This window comes from Cololabis saira, chromosome 19 (assembly GCF_033807715.1).
Source record: "Cololabis saira isolate AMF1-May2022 chromosome 19, fColSai1.1, whole genome shotgun sequence".
In the NCBI taxonomy this organism is placed as follows: domain Eukaryota; kingdom Metazoa; phylum Chordata; class Actinopteri; order Beloniformes; family Belonidae; genus Cololabis; species Cololabis saira.
This window is the reverse complement of record NC_084605.1, coordinates 30,605,258-30,621,594: the sequence shown is the minus strand read 5'-3', so window position 1 is coordinate 30,621,594 and position 16,337 is coordinate 30,605,258. Positions and strand designations below refer to the sequence as shown.

Below are 16,337 nucleotides of genomic sequence, written 5' to 3'. Positions count from 1 at the left end.
CTCACCCGACCTCTTCAATTGGCAACTGGCAGATTATCAGAGCACCCAATCAGCATGATGGATTGCAAATGTTTGTTGCATGAACTTGTTTATCCAGAACTTTCCATTCTTTCTATTTCAAGAAATTCTCCTCTTAACAACGTCACACTGATTGTGAATTTGAAGGAGGACTTTTGTATTGGGTCTGTTTCACGCCGTGACATGCAGGATAAGCAGCATTTGTCATTTATACTCTGTTATTTGCTTGTCTCGAGAGAATTTTCTACCTTGACTGTGTTGGTTAATGGTATAGGATTTACCTAAAGGACAAATAACAAAGACACAAACCACTTAAGGAGGCCCAAAAAAGCAAAGCAAATTGATTTAAGTTGAAATTGACACACGAGTTATAATGGAAAGGAGGAGAGCAGAGGATTTAAGAAATACTGTGAGCCCTCTCCACTAAAGTCTTGCTTCACAGCTTATCCAAACTGACAGAGGACAAGTTAACCTGGTGAAATTTAGATTCTTCCAACCACCTCCAACATCCTGATGGCAGATCCAGATACTGTGACCTGAAACAGCCTGTCTGGATGTTAGAGGTCCAAGAACCCATGCTGTGGGTGTCCTGATTTCGCTTTTGAGTTCATGGGATCCAAGAGATGATGCAGCCAACACTAATGTTGCCCCTTTTTTTTCATCTTCTTCTTTTTTGTTGATAAATTAAATGTCAAAGTCCAAAACCAAAGAATGCTTCAGCTCTTCAGCATTCCCCATCCACTGTAACCTGTCTGTGGCACTCAGACCTGCTCCATCTGTTTCTACTGAGTGTTGGAGTCACTGACGACACACTAACACTGGTTGGTCTGAACAGTAACTGTTGGTTGAAGCGTGTGGTTCATACTAAAACTTTACGAGAGACAGGAAAATAACTGACCTTTTTGGATTTACTGTGTTGTTTTCTTATTTTGTCACAAGTAAAAGTGCTGTTGTAGTCATGTGCTGGCCATTACAGCAATAGGGAACTTTATAACATATATATATATATTTTGTCGGACACAATTACGGGCCGCACACCCAGCAGGATTGTAGGGAAAGGGGCGTGGTCACGGGGAGATTTATGGTTGCTAGGTTACGCGTCTTCTCTGTGATTTACAGCTTAAGAAAACTCAAATATCCTATCTCAAAAAATTTTAAATATTCTGAGAATCTTAATCTTAAACTGTAAGCCGTAACCAGCAATATTGAAATAATAAAAGGCTTGAAATATTTCGGTTGATTTGTAATGAATCCAAAATGTATGACATTTTTAGGGCCCGAGCACCTTCAGTGCGAAGGCCCTATTGTATCTGTAGGAATTTTTTTTCTTTTTCTTTTTCTTTTTCTTCTGACAAAAGGAAGGCCTTTTTGCCCCCCTAAACATGCCCAAAAAGTCACCAAATTTTGCATACAAGTCAGGCCTGGCGAAAAATTTGATATTTAATGGTTTACATTAATGGGCATGGCAAAATGGCGCAACAGCGCCCCCTTGAAAACTTTGTTCCTCAAGCCCCACGATACGGTTTGACGTACATGCACGAAAATCGCTACACACCTGTATCAGAACACAACTTAAAGAAAAGTCTCTTGGCGCCATGGCCGAGACCCAACAGGAAATCAGCCATTTTGAATTAATCGTGTCACTTTGGCGCAATTTATGCCATTCCTTCGGCAGTTAATACGGCCCGAACCGTAACGTGCCCCCAAGTGTGTTATACATCAAAATGTGCGTCTCCATCCTGCGACACCACGCATTACTTTTCTCTTTCAAAAGCGTTACCGTGGCGACGCTAGACGCCAAAAAGCGCGCCCACCCTTCATCTGATTGGTTCAGACCGAAAAAACTTTGCGCCTCAAGCCCCATAATACGGTTTGACGTACATGAACAAAAATCGGTACACACCTGTATCATGTCGCAACTTAAAGAAAAGTCTCTTGGCGCCATGGCCGAAACCGAACAGGAAGTCGGCCATTTTGAACATTCTGAATTAATCGCGTAATTTTGGAGCAATATATGCCATTCCTTCGAGAATTAATACGGCCCGAACCGTATCGTGAACCCAGATGTGTTATACATCAAAATGTGTGTCTCCATCCTGCGACACCACGCATTACTTTTCTCTTTCAAAAGTGTTACCGTGGCGATGCTAGACGCCAACAAGCGCACCCCCTCTTCATCTGTTTGGTCCATATTTGATAGTTCCCAAAAGGCACCAAATTTGGCACGCAAGCCAGGCCTGGCAATAAATTAGATATTTCATGGTTTGCATTAATGGGCGTGGCAAAATGGCTCAACAGCGCCCCCCGGAAAACTTTGTGCCTCAAGCCCCACAATACGGTTTGACGTACATGCACGAAAATCGGTACACACCTGTATCATGTCGCAACGTAAAGAAAAGTCTCTTGGCGCCATTGCCGAAACCGAACAGGATGTCGGCCATTTTGAATTAACTGTGTAATTTTGGCGCAATTTATGCCATTCCTTCGGCAATTAATACGGACCGAACCGTAACGTGCACCCAGGTTTGTTATACATCAAAATGTGCGTCTTCATCTTGCGACTACGCGCATTACTTTTCTCTTTCAAAAGTGTTACCGTGGCGACGCTAGACACCAAAAGGCGCGCCCCCCCTTCATGTGATTGGTCCATATTTGATAGTCACCAAATTTTGCTCGCAAGCCAGGCTTGGCGATACATTTGATATTTCATGGTTTGCATTAATGAGCGTGGCCTAACGGCTCAACAGCGCCCCCTAGAATACTATTCTCTGCCATAACCTTTGAATGGTTTGACATAGAGAGTTGTGAGTGGTGTCATGGGACTCGATATTGAGTCCTTGACCATAATTGGTGAAAATTAGCTCCGCCCCTTCTTCTGATTGGTTGTCCATATTTCCTGCTATACATTTTTGAATGTTTTGACATAGAGAGTCGTGGGTGATGTCATCTGAATCAGTATTGAGTCCTTGAGCTTCATTGGCCTGAATTAGCCCCGCCTCTTCTTCTGATTGGTTCTCCCTATTTTCTGTTATAACTTTTGAATGGTTTGACATAGAGAGTCGTGGGTGGTGTCATTGGACGCTGTATTGAGTCCTTGACCTTCTTTGGCCTGAATTAGCCCCGCCCCTTCTTCTGATTGGTTGTCCCGATTTTCTACTATAACTTTTGAATGGTTTGACATAGAGAGTCGTGGGTGGTGTCATCAGATTCTGTATGGAATCCTTGACCTTCATTGGCCTGAATTAGCCCCGCCCCTTCTTCTGATTGGTTGTCCTTATTTTCTGCTATAACTTTTGAATGGTTTGACATAGGAAGTCGTGGGTGGTGTCATTTCTGATATGCTTATGGGGGGCGGTGGCCGTGAGTGCGAGGGCCCGTTCATCGCTGCTTGCAGCTTTAATTGTTTTTTTAATTGCATTACAGAAAATAAAGAACTTAATCACAATATTCAAATTTTCTGAGACAGTCCTGTATATATATATATATATATATATATATATATATATATATATATATATATATATATATATATATATATATATATAAATTACCTTGTGATGAAATTTGTTGTGATTTGGTGCTAAATAAATAAAGCTTAATTGAACTGAATAGAGTTTTTGTGCCTGTTGATACAAAACCATGCTAACCCATGTGGATTTTGATTGGAAAGGAACATAAAAAAAAAACTCTAATAAGAAAAGTAATCCAACATCTTGCAGAACAATAGTAACTCACAACACCACAGTTGCCTTTTTCCTGGTTCAATGGCAACAAGTATTAAAAAGGAATTATTGTTGTAAAGAGGAATAACGTTGGATTCATTTTAACTGGTTAAACGCTGACATTATGACTTGATATAAATCATAATGACACATTCCTTTGGTCTGTGCCCCAGCCAGAGTTTGACTGCATGCAGTTGACAACATGCAAGGCTGAAAACAATAAAATAGATGGATATCAACAATCTGCTCTCTGTTAAAAGACAAGTTCTTTCCTCCCCACAAGCTATCTGTACCAAGCGTTGCCAGCATTAAATTACAATGTCACCAGGTGACAAGGAGTCCATACAAGCGCTAAGTAGATGCATTGAACAAATCAGTGAGTGGATGTGCCGTACGTGTCTTCAGTTGAACACACACAAAACTCGAATAGTTGTTTTTGGACCAAAAGAAGAGCGTTTAAGAGTCAACACACAGCTTCAGGTATTACAGCTACAAACCACTGATAAGGCCTGAAATCTGGGTGTAGTCATGGACTCAGAGCTGAACCTTCAGAGACACATTAAAACAATTACAAAGCCGGCCTTCTATCACCTGAAGATCTTCTACACACGCACACACACACACACACACACACACACACACACACACACACACTCTCTGCTGATGTCTCAGCAGGACCTTAAAAAAATCATCCATGCATTTATCTTCAGTCAACCTGATTATAACAACAGTGTCTTCACCGGTCTGCCTAAAATGTCAATCAGACAGCTACAGCTGATCCAGAATACCGCTGTCTCACTAGAACTAAGAAAGTGGATCATATTTCCGTATTTTCCGCACTATAACGCACACAGCATTATAAGGCGCACTAAATATATGGTAAAATACCGTAGCCTACTATAGTGGCTGGGGTTGAGTTACGTATCTACCTGATGGAGCTGCGCTACAGGAAATGCTACAAAATCCTACAGCAAATGCAAAAAAAAAAAAACAAGAAGAAAAGTACCGTATGTCAAACTTTATTAACAAAATTAAAACCAGCTTTGCTCCGTCTCGTCAAAGTCGCCATGATGCGAGTCAGCGTCACAGCTGTTGTCTTGAACGTCTGTGACGATTCCTGCCGTTTTTAGCGCCATTATTTCGGCAGAACCAACTACAGTAGCTACAATCCCCCTGACTACAGTAACAGAAATGACCGTAATGATCATATATAAGGCGCACTGCATTATAAGGCGCACTGCCGGTTTTTGAGAAAATTAAAGGCTTTTAAGTGCGCCTTATAGTGCGGAAAATACGGTACTCTGGTTCTGAGGTTCTTACACTGGCTCCCTGTATCTCAGAGGATTGAGATTAAATACTGTTTGTTTTTAAAATCACTGAATGCTTTAGGTCCAAAATACATCAGAGACTAGTTGCCATATCAACCATGCAGACCTCTCAGGTCTTCTGGTTCAGGTCTGCACTGGGTCCACAGAATCAGAACCAAACATGGAGAAGCAGCATTCAGCTTGTATGCTCCACAGGTCTGGAACAAACTTCCACATCGAGGTTGAAAACTCATTTGTCTACAGCTGCCTTTGACTGAATGATTATAAATCATTCTGAATTCAAATTTAAACAATTTAAAGGTATAATCCCTGATTTTGGAGAGCTAGCAAGATTTGAAAGTGGCACCTCCTCTAAGGTGGTCCAGGAGTCCAGTTTTCCAGGACATTTTGGACAGAACATTTTCAACAAAACTATCCCATGTCTCATTCACCTGGCTGTAAGCGAGGCCGGTTTTAGGGCGGGGGCAGGGGTGGGCTGTGCCCATCCAAACGTGCATCCTGCCCACCCAATCAAAGTTATGGGGATCCTTTATTTTTTTAGAATTTTATTTTTTTATAAATATAAAAAAATATCACAGAATATCTGTACCGTTTCTGATTGGATGGGCACTGTGCATCATTTTTAGACACAACAATGAACGCATACCGCAAAAGTTGTGTCTCGGCGGAGGGACCTGACGTCCCAGCAAAATGAGCACAAGAAGTGTTCAGAACAGCAGACTCGGACACTCTGAGCCGAGGAGGACCCGTGGGAAGTGGACATGGGGGCTGGAAGCAGAGGGGCGTGGGCGGGACTTAAAATGAAGGCATCTGATTGGTTCTTTCCCCCCTGCCAAGCCTCTGGTCCTCTGACCAATCCGTTTCATTCGGACCGCAAAAAACAAATTGGTCAGAGTTTTTACAGGATTAAAGCTGTCAGAGAGGTCGGATTTTTTTCTTTCCTTTTTCTGAACACATTATTCACTGGCTACTCTCAGGATGGAAGGACCATTTCACCCAGTATAAGAACAAATGTTTTTGAATAAGATTACAGACTATACCTTTAAGTACTACACTGTAGCCCTAGTTTAAGTCTAACTTTTCTTTATAATGTAACTACACTGTAAGTCATAATCCTTTTACTTTTCATATTTTCATTATGTGAAGCAACTTGAGCTGCCTTGTTGCTGAACTGTGGTTTACAAATAAACTTGCCTTGCCTATCTGTCCATCTCTCCATGCTTGAATGTCAGGTTACAGAGATGGTGTGTACAAGCCAAAAACAGAAAATGTTGAGGTATTCAGAGGTGCCAATGTGGTATTATAGTTGGCTTTAACAAAGCAGCTGTGACTTTCTTAGATCTACTGCTTTGATCTGCAACTTGCACCGGGACCCACTTGAGCAACACAGCCGCTGGCACAGTTGGGAAGAAGCTGCCAAGTCTGAGTGTTTCCTTTGCAAGCAGCTATGGAGAACCGCTTTATTTACATTTTCATGCAGGATATTTACTGTGATCAGCTGTAAAATGTGTTTATTGTTTTTCTGAACTGGTTTGGCTACAGGTTTGCTGCTTGAAGCACACTTTTGCTGCTTGTGCCGTGATATTTCTTGCCAGCATCCGTAGCATCTGGATCAAAGTATAGCCAGAGGTTCCTCTAGACTGTCGTTTATTATCCTCACCCTTCCTGCTCTATGATAGGTTGAATTTAAAGCATTCTTGTGAGAAATGTGGAGGTCAGCGCCAGTATGGCCCAATGTCAATTTGTTGCCATTGTAAATCGACTCCACGTGGGACAGTCAATCTAAAGGACTATCAGTGTCTGAAAAAGACAGCAATTTCCCATGATGAAAAGCTGTATTTTTATTTTTTGTATCTCTCTGAGGCCAAACATAAGCACAGAAGTAATAAAAGAATAATGAAATGGACTGAATTTGCATTTCAAAATGTGTCTTGGGTTTTGTCAGGGGCAACAATTGTTCAGTTTTCTGTCAGTCGCTGCGAGTCCTCTCTGATGCAATGCAGACCAGCATGAAAGGAGCTTTGACAATATTTGTGAATTCCAGATAAATTGAAGAAGTTGGAGGCTTTTATTCAAGTAAAACCTCTCCGGCCAGAAAAACAGACGATCCGCCTCTAAACAAAATATGCAAATGATTTGCAGTCACTTATTTTCCAGTCAGATTGTTTTGATTTAAAAGAAAAGGAAAAGTTTCTGGCCCTTTTCATTATACAACAAAAGCTGCATTCCTGCTTCAAAATTAGCAAGTAAAAGAACTTGATCTCATGTAGTAAAATAAACCAGTGTGATTGCAAGCTTTTTCCTATTTTTCTTAAAAGTGACACAGTGTTTGAGGTCTAAAAGAACAACTGAACTTTGATTTTGTTTCCTGGCAATGTTTGAAAGTTAAACATTTCAAACTTTCTAAATGTCATCGATACTTAAACACTGTTTGCATTTGGGTTGCCATAACTCACTAACATTTGAGGTTTGAGTTTGAACCGTATCATCTTAAGTTCCGTCTGCCCTCTGGTGTAGGGATTGCATACACATATATGCTTAGATGTCGGCATGTTGATACTTCACTGAGTTGTCGGGTGTCATGTTTTATTCATTTGCAAGATTAATCTGTGGTTTGAAAAAAAGAAAAACAACACACTGCAGCTGATGTGTTTCTGATTTGCAATTTTCCCTTTGTAGCTGTGATTTTTAAGCTGGGAATCATTGTAAAGGTGAAATTGAAAGATCTATACTATTGCCTTTCAAATATTTTACTCGCTCAATTTTACATACATTGTTCCTTTGATTGCCTGCACTTTCGTTTAAGGTCTTATCATATATGAAGACAATTAAAAACACATTTGAAGTCTTGATTTTTAGCTTCCTGGGTTTTTATCTTGAGGCAGTTACTGCTTGCAGTTACAAGCATATTACAGAGGAGGGCGGTGTTGTCTCAATCTTTCATTGTGCTTCGATAACAGCTTTTGCCACTGAGCATAACACAAAATTTAGAAGAATTTGTTAGTTGTATTTCAGTTAAAAAGGTAATAAAACAATGCCACAATCTTATTTTCAGTCCTGGCTGCAGGGGTATTTTTAATGAATCAAATCAAATGGAAAAAGACAACATAAGCCTCTGTTTTAATATATTGAAATTTACTATTTAATTTTGTACATCTGGTCATGAGACAACAATCGAACCTGCCAACATCACTTTTATTCACACACTCCTTCTCTCTCACACACACATACACACATAATCATACAAAACCTCCACATTTGCTTGTGCTATTTTCATCATTTCATATTTGCTTTTATAATTTAAAAATAATTTAAATTTACAAAAAAAAAAAAAAAAATTAAAAATGGAATTTCGTGGGCACTTGAGAGAGATGTCACCCGAGCAGAGGGGCTGGCTGATACGTCAGTGAACGACTCAAAACCCCGACTGTTCAGAGCTTTAAGACGTTCTCCCAGAGAAATGAGTCATTCTGCAGCACTTTTGCCAGTTTCTCATTGAAGGGTCTGTAGAAGTCTCTCAGGATCTCCTTAGTGATGGGCAGCATGGGTCCCAGGTTTTTGTCAGCTGGTCTCCTGGTGTTTGACGCTGGACTTCTCGTGATTTCGGACTCCATTTCTTTTGTGAGTGGCCCTGTAAAGCAAGAACAACAAAAAAAACATCACTTCTATCACATCCTTGTCCTACTTTTCACATTTTCCTTAAGCTACAGTATCAACAAAATAAAACAAATACGCTGAATACGAAAAAACATAAATCACACCGTACAGAGCAGGCTTGCTTCTTGAAAAGTTAGTTTTCAGTTTTAGAGGAGTTTCATCCCCAAAGTACACTGCTCTCACATCACAACTGTTTTTATTTATCATACAATACAACCCTCTGCATATCACAGGGTTGGCATCTAAATGTTGATGCTGATGTTGATTTTTAATCAAAGACTGTCAAAGGCATAGTCATCTTTTTGTGTAAGCTTACAGAGGTGTCAAGTAACGAAGTACAAATACTTTGTTACCTTACTTAAGTAGAAATTTTGGTTATCTATACTTCACTGGAGTAATTATTTTTCAGACGACTTTTTACTTTTACTCCTTACATTTTCACGCAATTATCTGTACTTTTTACTCCTTACATTTTAAAAACAGCCTCGTTACTCTATTTCATTTCGGCCTTTAAAAAAAACTATCCAGTTAAATTGCTCCATCCGGATAGAGTGAATTTGGTTGTGGTTGTTTCAGATGTTCTTGTCCAGTTTTGTTCTTACATCCGTTCCCTCAGATTCCTGCAACTAAACTTGGATGTACATTCCAATAAAGGTTAGGATAAATGATAACATGCGTCTGAAGTTTGACTTTTTGCACCATTACAATACTTATAGGCAACTAGTCATCATATCTCCTGCTCTCTGAAACACATGTTAATGCTCAATAGTACACATATATGGTTCTTTAATATATTTGCATTATACTAAGATGCATTCATTTTCAATGGCTTTTGTCCTTAATGGCTTTTTTCCCCCTTACATTACTTTTACTTTTATACTTTAAGTAGTATTGAAACCAGTACTTTTATACTTTTACTCGAGTAAAAAACTTGAGTTGATACTTCAACTTCTACAGGAGTATTTTTAAACTCTAGTATCTATACTTCTACCTGAGTAATGAATGTGAATACTTTTGACACCTCTGTGAGCTTATACAAATTGTAACCACACTGTCATCACGCTTGTGTGGCTGATATCAGATTTTGTTTAACCAGCAGCCCTTTCAGTCTGCCACCCCACTGCTAATAATTACAACCATTGCAACATGACGTTGTATTGTATTTAGCAAGCTGTTTGTGTGTTGCTCCCATGGGGTGTTATTAAACTTACCCAGGCTAAGGAAATCAAAGACTTTGTGCATTGTGTATTTCCTGTTAGAGGCATGGTCCTCCAACCGAAGGACCAGAATCTTTTCCCTGCTGAAGACGGCCAGCCAGTCCATTAAATAGACAATGTACAGGCCAACTTGCAATCTCACCTGTGGGCAAAGAAAACATTTGGAAACTTGCATGAGATAATGAAATTTGTTGCTAAAAATATCATCCTTCCTTTGGTGGTGATTAGGAATGGGCGATATTTTACCGTTCACGATAAATAAAAACGATAAATTCCCGTTGATGATGTTTTTGTGTAAAGCTGATTTATGGAAGGAAGGAAGGAAGGAAGGAAGGAAGGAAGGAAGGAAGGAAGGAAGGAAGGAAGGAAGGAAGGAAGGAAGGAAGGAAGGAAGGAAGGAAGGAAGGAAGGAAGGAAGGAAACAAGGAAGGAAGGAAGGAAACAAGGAAGGAAGGGAGGGAGGAAGGAAGGAAGGAAGGAAGGAAGGAAGGAAGGAAGGAAGGAAGGAAGGAAGGAAGGAAGGAAACAAGGAAAGAAGGAAGGAAGAGAGAAAAGAGGAAGGGAAGAAGGAAGGAGAGAGCAGGAGGAAGGAGGAAGGAAGGAAGGAAGGAAGGAAGGAAGGAAGGAAGGAAGGAAGGAAGGAAGGAAGGAAGGAAGGAAGGAAGGAAGGAAGGGAGAAAACAAGGAAAGGAGGAAGGAAGGGAGAAAAGAGGAAGGGAAGAAGGAAGGAGAGAGCAGGAGGAAAGAAGGAAGGAAGGGAAAAAAGAAGGAAGGAAGGAAATGAGCCTGAAAGAAAGAAAGAAAGAAAGAAAGAAAGAAAGAAAGAAAGAAAGAAAGAAAGGAGCCAGAACAAAAGAAAGAAAGAAAGAAAGAAAGAAATGAGCCAGAAAGAAAGAAAGAAAGAAAGAAAGAAAGAAAGAAAGAAAGAAAGAAAGAAAGAAAGAAAGAAAGAAAGAAGGATAAATTCCCGTTGATGACGTTTTTGTGTCATTTTTATCGTTATCGGGATAAATGCCAGAAATGATCGTGATACATTTTTTAGTCCATACCGCCCATCCCTAGTGGTGATCCCATGTTCTTCTTACAGCAGCTTTCCTTTGTCTTCCCCTTAAATTGAGCTGGATGGCACCAGACACCATGTGTGTGTGTGGGTGTTATATGCTGTTTATCCTGAAGAGTAGTGGAGGAATATGAAAAAGAGATACGAGCAGCACCACCTGCGTTTGAACCAACTGCTTTAGACCTTTATATTAAGCCATTTATTTTATTATAGAGACGCAGGAGCGGGGGATCGCAGCAGAAGCAGTTGCTTTTCAACATGAGCTTATAAGTCTGATATTATTGGATGGACATTCAGGCCAGCTGCAGAGAGCAAGTGTGCTCCCACAGGACTACGAAGGTTGTCAGAGGCATTTGGAGAGCAGGAACCTCTGAATACAAGGCGGTCTATGCACCGAGCCAAAAGAGGACTGGCCAGTCTAGTTCTCCCCTTCTCACCCCGTCTGCCTCTGGGTACTGTGGGAAAAGCTGGCCAAGGGCCTAACACCAGGACCGTGCACTGGCTGACACTAAGACTCAGTCTGGGAGTAAGACGGAAGTTCCCAGCGCTGCCGAACCGCGGTTCAGTGGCACACAGAGAGGCTTGAAGCGTTAAACTGCTCCGTTGTTGCACGGTGTTGCCCACCCCTTTCATTAAAAGGGCTGTCCTGCGAGCTTTAGCATGTGCTAATGAAGCATCGGTTTTACTCCATCTGCTGTCTTCGCTCGCTTTCTTTTACTCCAATCCCACCAGTTAATGCCCTGGCTGCTAAATGCCGCTTTCGAGTGGGGCTGCGAAAAACAAAAGCAGGAGGAGGGGAACACTCACTGGCATGGCGTTGTTGACAGTTGTGTTGTACACACAGGAGCGCATTGTGGACTCTGTAAGGCACCCCTCGAATAGCTGCAGTGACTCTGACACCTTCTCGTGGAAATCCTCCGCAGACTTATTGGCGATACCAAAGTAAAGGTAGTCAGAGTAGAGCCTGCAAGACAACAGATGGGTCTGTAAACAAAGGTTCCCACATTTTTTACCATTTAATATAGATCTGCTGGATTTAAACCTACTACGGTGGCCCATATTTTGTTTTGTCTTCATGCATTCAAGAGCTGTGTTTCCCTGCAGCTGACAGTAAACGAGGTGTATGCAATGTAGGTATGATTATTTTGTGAATTGACAAAAGGCAAAGAAATGATTTCAAATATGCTGTTTTTTTATTGAACATTTGCCCCATTGGGCTTTAAGTGCAAACTTTGCTCTTATTAAACCAAAAATGAATGAATAAAGTGCAAAACTCTGTAAAATAAGTTGAAAAAAAGTTTTAAAAAATATAATAAAATATAAAGTTTTATCTCTGGAAAAAAAAAATCAGCAAATCAGCACTTGCAAACATACAGTAAGTTATATTTCCAATTAAATAAAACAAGACATTTTCTAATAAAACTAAACTGGGTCTTTGCATGCTAAATAATAATGGAACCCATGAAGGAGGTAGAGGTGTGTAATGGGGCACTTGTCGCAGGTATTGAGAGGTATTTCCATCATTCATTAATATGGTATCAATCATTAATATGTGTGCAGACAAGGTAAAAAAAATAAATAAATAAATAAAAAAAAGTGAAAAATCGATTTTACGATTTTCATGTTTTTACATAATCGCGATTACGATTTAAAATCGATTAATCGAACAGCCCTAATGCAATGTTTAAAACACCTCCGGTAGCAGATTGAGTGAAAAAAGCACCTGATTATGTCACCACTTCAGTAAAAAATAAATAAGAAAGACATCCATAACTGATATTTTATTCAAAACAGATATTCAGGGATTAAAGTAAAGCAAAAATAGCAGATTTATTCAATGTCAACTGCACATGATCATGGTCTAATATTGTATCAGCCTGTAAAACAAAAGGATGGTGGAGACACAGAGCGAGGGAAAAGCTCTATCCCAGTTTAGTTTGAGATGTTACACAGCGTCTACACAAAGGGAAGACCTACCTTGTAAACAGGTTTCACATAATAAAAACTGCACGGTTAATCTAACTGAGCATGCGGTTCATTTCCCTGAGAACTGTTTTCAGGAAAGGCTGCACAGGCTGTCTGACAAAGACAATTATTGGAGAGCATGCTCTGATGTTTCTGAAATGAAGTTAAATGCCAGAAAAATAAATCACACTTCCTAAAGAATAACTCACAGGTCCCAGGGCCTACTAAATCTATAATATATATAGAATTGGATGCAAGCAACAGGCAGTGTCTTGCAACAAAACGTATGCAAAAAACCAGCCTGCGTTAACACATTTTTAGCGAGAACAGGGCTTTTGTTTCTCTGGGAAGTATCTGTTTGTGCGAGCGGGGTAAACAGTTATGAAGGGGGTACGTTTCAGAGCTGTATAATTACTGGCAGTTTAGAGCGCACATGCAGTTGTAGAGCTTTTCCCCCCTACCTTTCCACTGGGTCTCTGAGCATGACAATGAAGCGGGCGTCAGGCTGCAGGGCGTGGATGAAGTCCTGGATGAGGAAGGGAGGCTCCCCCTCTGTGGTGTTTTCATAGAAATACACCCAGGCGTTGTTATCCCACATGGTGGAAGCACTGGCCTCTCCTACGAAACACAGCCACAAGGGTTGGAAAAAAGAGAAGCACACAGACCATTGTACTACTTACAACGATGCAGTCACAGACACGCAGAACATAACAAAGAAAGTGACATTGAATACATCCACGTCTCATGTTTACAAGGTTGTAGGCTTTTGGAAAAACTCTCAAAGCTGCAGAGGAATGTAATCTCTTTCACTGAAGAAAAACACGACCAAGACCATTTTTAAAGGTCTTAAAGCATCATATGATGCCTAGGGAAGTCAAAAGGACTAAAAGGGGAACAATGTGTGCCTTGCATCTATTGCTAGAAATTTTCTCCACCGGTAGTTGGGAAATTTTAAATGATTTTAAATTTTAAATTTTAAATGAAAATTTTAAATTTTTAAATGATAAATCCTGTCAGGATTTATTTTATTTATTTATTTATTTATTTCTCAGGACAATGCACATTGATGAACATATATACATATGTAAATGTGCCAGATTATAGCACAAGGCTAGTTTCCATCTGTAGTCCAATATAGGCAGGTAAGGTGTTAAAAGCAGAACAGGTAAAGATGCAATAAGAAAAAGAAAACAGAAACAAAGGCAAGTACAATTAGTAAAGACAAGTACAATTAGTAAAATGAGAATGATAAAAAAAGTTAGTAGGTAGGAGGAGGCCCAAGCACACATTAGGTGTGTGTACACATTTGTTGACCTCTGAGCCAAATTTTTATATGGTTTTTAAAAGTTGTTATGAGGGGCATTCCCTTATGTTTGCAGGTATAGAATTCCATAACGCACTACCCTTTATGGATAGTGCGTTATGGCTAAAAGCAGTTTTTCTGAACGGAACCTCTACGTTTCTGTTGGACACTGCTCCAGTGACCCGCGACTGTCGGTATTTAAAAAATTCCTGGAGGCAAGGTGGTCCCAGGCCATGTAGGGTTTTATACATTAGACAACTGTATGAGAATTTGCAGAAGTTGTCGAAGCTTAATAGATTGTATTTGTCCAAGATGTTGCAATGATGGTATGAGATAGGTTTTTTATCTAGGATTTTGAGTGCTTTTTTATATAAAACCTCCACTGGCTTGAGTGTGGTAGGCCCCACCATGGTCCAGGTTGTGATGCAGTAGCTTAAATGTGAGAAAATCATAGCATGTAAAAATATTAGGGCAGCAGTGTTGGACATGGCACATCTAATGTGCTTAAAATTATAAAGATTGAACTTTATTTTTTTAGTGATCATTTTTATATGTTTTTTAAAAGAGAAATTTGAGTCTAGAACAACACCTAAGTATTTAAAGTCTGTTACCACTTCTAACTTTTCAGTGCCTAAGCTGACCCCGGGTAGAGAACGCATAGGGGAGGGTTGCTTAGAAAAGTATAAGCATACGTTTTTTTTAGCGTTTAATACAAGACATGATCTGTCGAGCCACGTTTGTATGTGTGTAAGGATCTCCATACGCCTATTATAATTGACAGTTCTGAAAAAGCTAAAGGGAAAATGACAATGACAATCTTGATGGTTTTTCTGTGAATCTAGCTCAAGGTTGCTCGGCTTGGCCTCACAATGACGAGCTGCTGCTGACTGTTTTCAGGTGAAAGCTTCAGAAAAGAATGCCCATTCAAGCATCAGCAGATCTCATGCACAGAAAAATTGTGTTTACTGAATCGAACGAATAAAGCAAGATTGACAATAAATGCAAGATTGACAATAAATGAGTAAACTCCCTCAAAGCTCCCTCTGATATAAAGGGATGAATTCCATCCCAGGTTGTTTTTTTTTTGTTTTTTTTCCCCCCTCATTACAAGACAATATCAACGTTTGTTTGAATTTCCTCATATAATTGGCTCTAACTTGAGGGTGAAACCATCATGCAGAGCAAATACCTGGCGCTCGCGGAGAAGGTCAACATAATGAGAGGTTGCAAAGCAAGTACACAAACAAAAAGCCGGAGTAATTGCATCTCTAGCTGTGAAGAAAAACTGCCGAATAACTGCAGTCCAAACAATGACTCTGCTGGCTCATAACAAGTCAGACGACGTTGTTTCTCAAACAACTTGAGCCCAGAAACTTTATCAGCCTCTGCTGAGAAAAATGATATAGCAGGATTCATTAGACTGTCTGTGCCTTCATTATTCTGTTATCTCTCAAGTGAAGCTGTGATGTATTCGGACGGAGCGCACAACACGAGCCTTATCTCCAGTCCCTTCCTCGGAAAAAGGATGATAGTCAGGACCTATTTTCTGTGACGACAACGGCGAAAGTGAAACGGGATCGCTGCTAATGCAGTTAGGCCTGCAATGATACACATCGTGATCAAGTCTATTTAAAGGTCTCTGTGTCCATTAAAGGGGCTGATTATGCTCCATGGGGAGAGGCTGTAACAGAGCAAACAAATGGAGGAGCCAGACCGGCGTGCCTCTGGCGCTCCGCATTGGCTCGGGTTTGGCCGGCGGTTGAAGGGAATCGGAGGCCGAAGATCCTGGCCAAAGGCCTGCACCTTGCTGGGCTCTCCCAGGGCATGGTTGAATACCGAGAGGGGGCTTTGCCACAGCCCCCCCCCCCCCCCCCCACCGCCATCCCTTGCAAGGATTACTTATTTAAAGAGGAAAACAAAACAGGCCAGCATGCTATAAGCTGTGCTCAATGCCCCCAACTCAGTCCCATTTGAAAAGATTATTGTTGAGAACTCCAATCATTTCTTCCTCACTGCTGCACACTTTGTTTGGGCCAGTGTTCGCATGATGGGAAAAGACGGAAACAG

The 16,337-nt window shown here is 40.5% G+C and overlaps 1 protein-coding gene across 1 annotated transcript in view; it reads right to left on the bottom strand.

Annotated features, from left to right (window-relative positions):
- Positions 1 to 8,117: 8,117 nt before the first annotated feature.
- LOC133418898 (carbohydrate sulfotransferase 15-like) overlaps positions 8,118 to 16,337 on the bottom strand; it is a 53,190-nt gene continuing 44,970 nt past the window's right edge. The window contains exons 5-8 of the mRNA XM_061707797.1: positions 13,429 to 13,585; positions 11,810 to 11,966; positions 9,937 to 10,084; positions 8,118 to 8,699 (exon numbers count right to left, since the gene is read on the bottom strand). Coding sequence (XP_061563781.1) covers positions 8,500 to 8,699; positions 9,937 to 10,084; positions 11,810 to 11,966; positions 13,429 to 13,585 — 662 coding nt within the window. The 3' untranslated portion in view covers positions 8,118 to 8,499. The remainder of the gene's footprint in view (positions 8,700 to 9,936; positions 10,085 to 11,809; positions 11,967 to 13,428; positions 13,586 to 16,337) is intronic.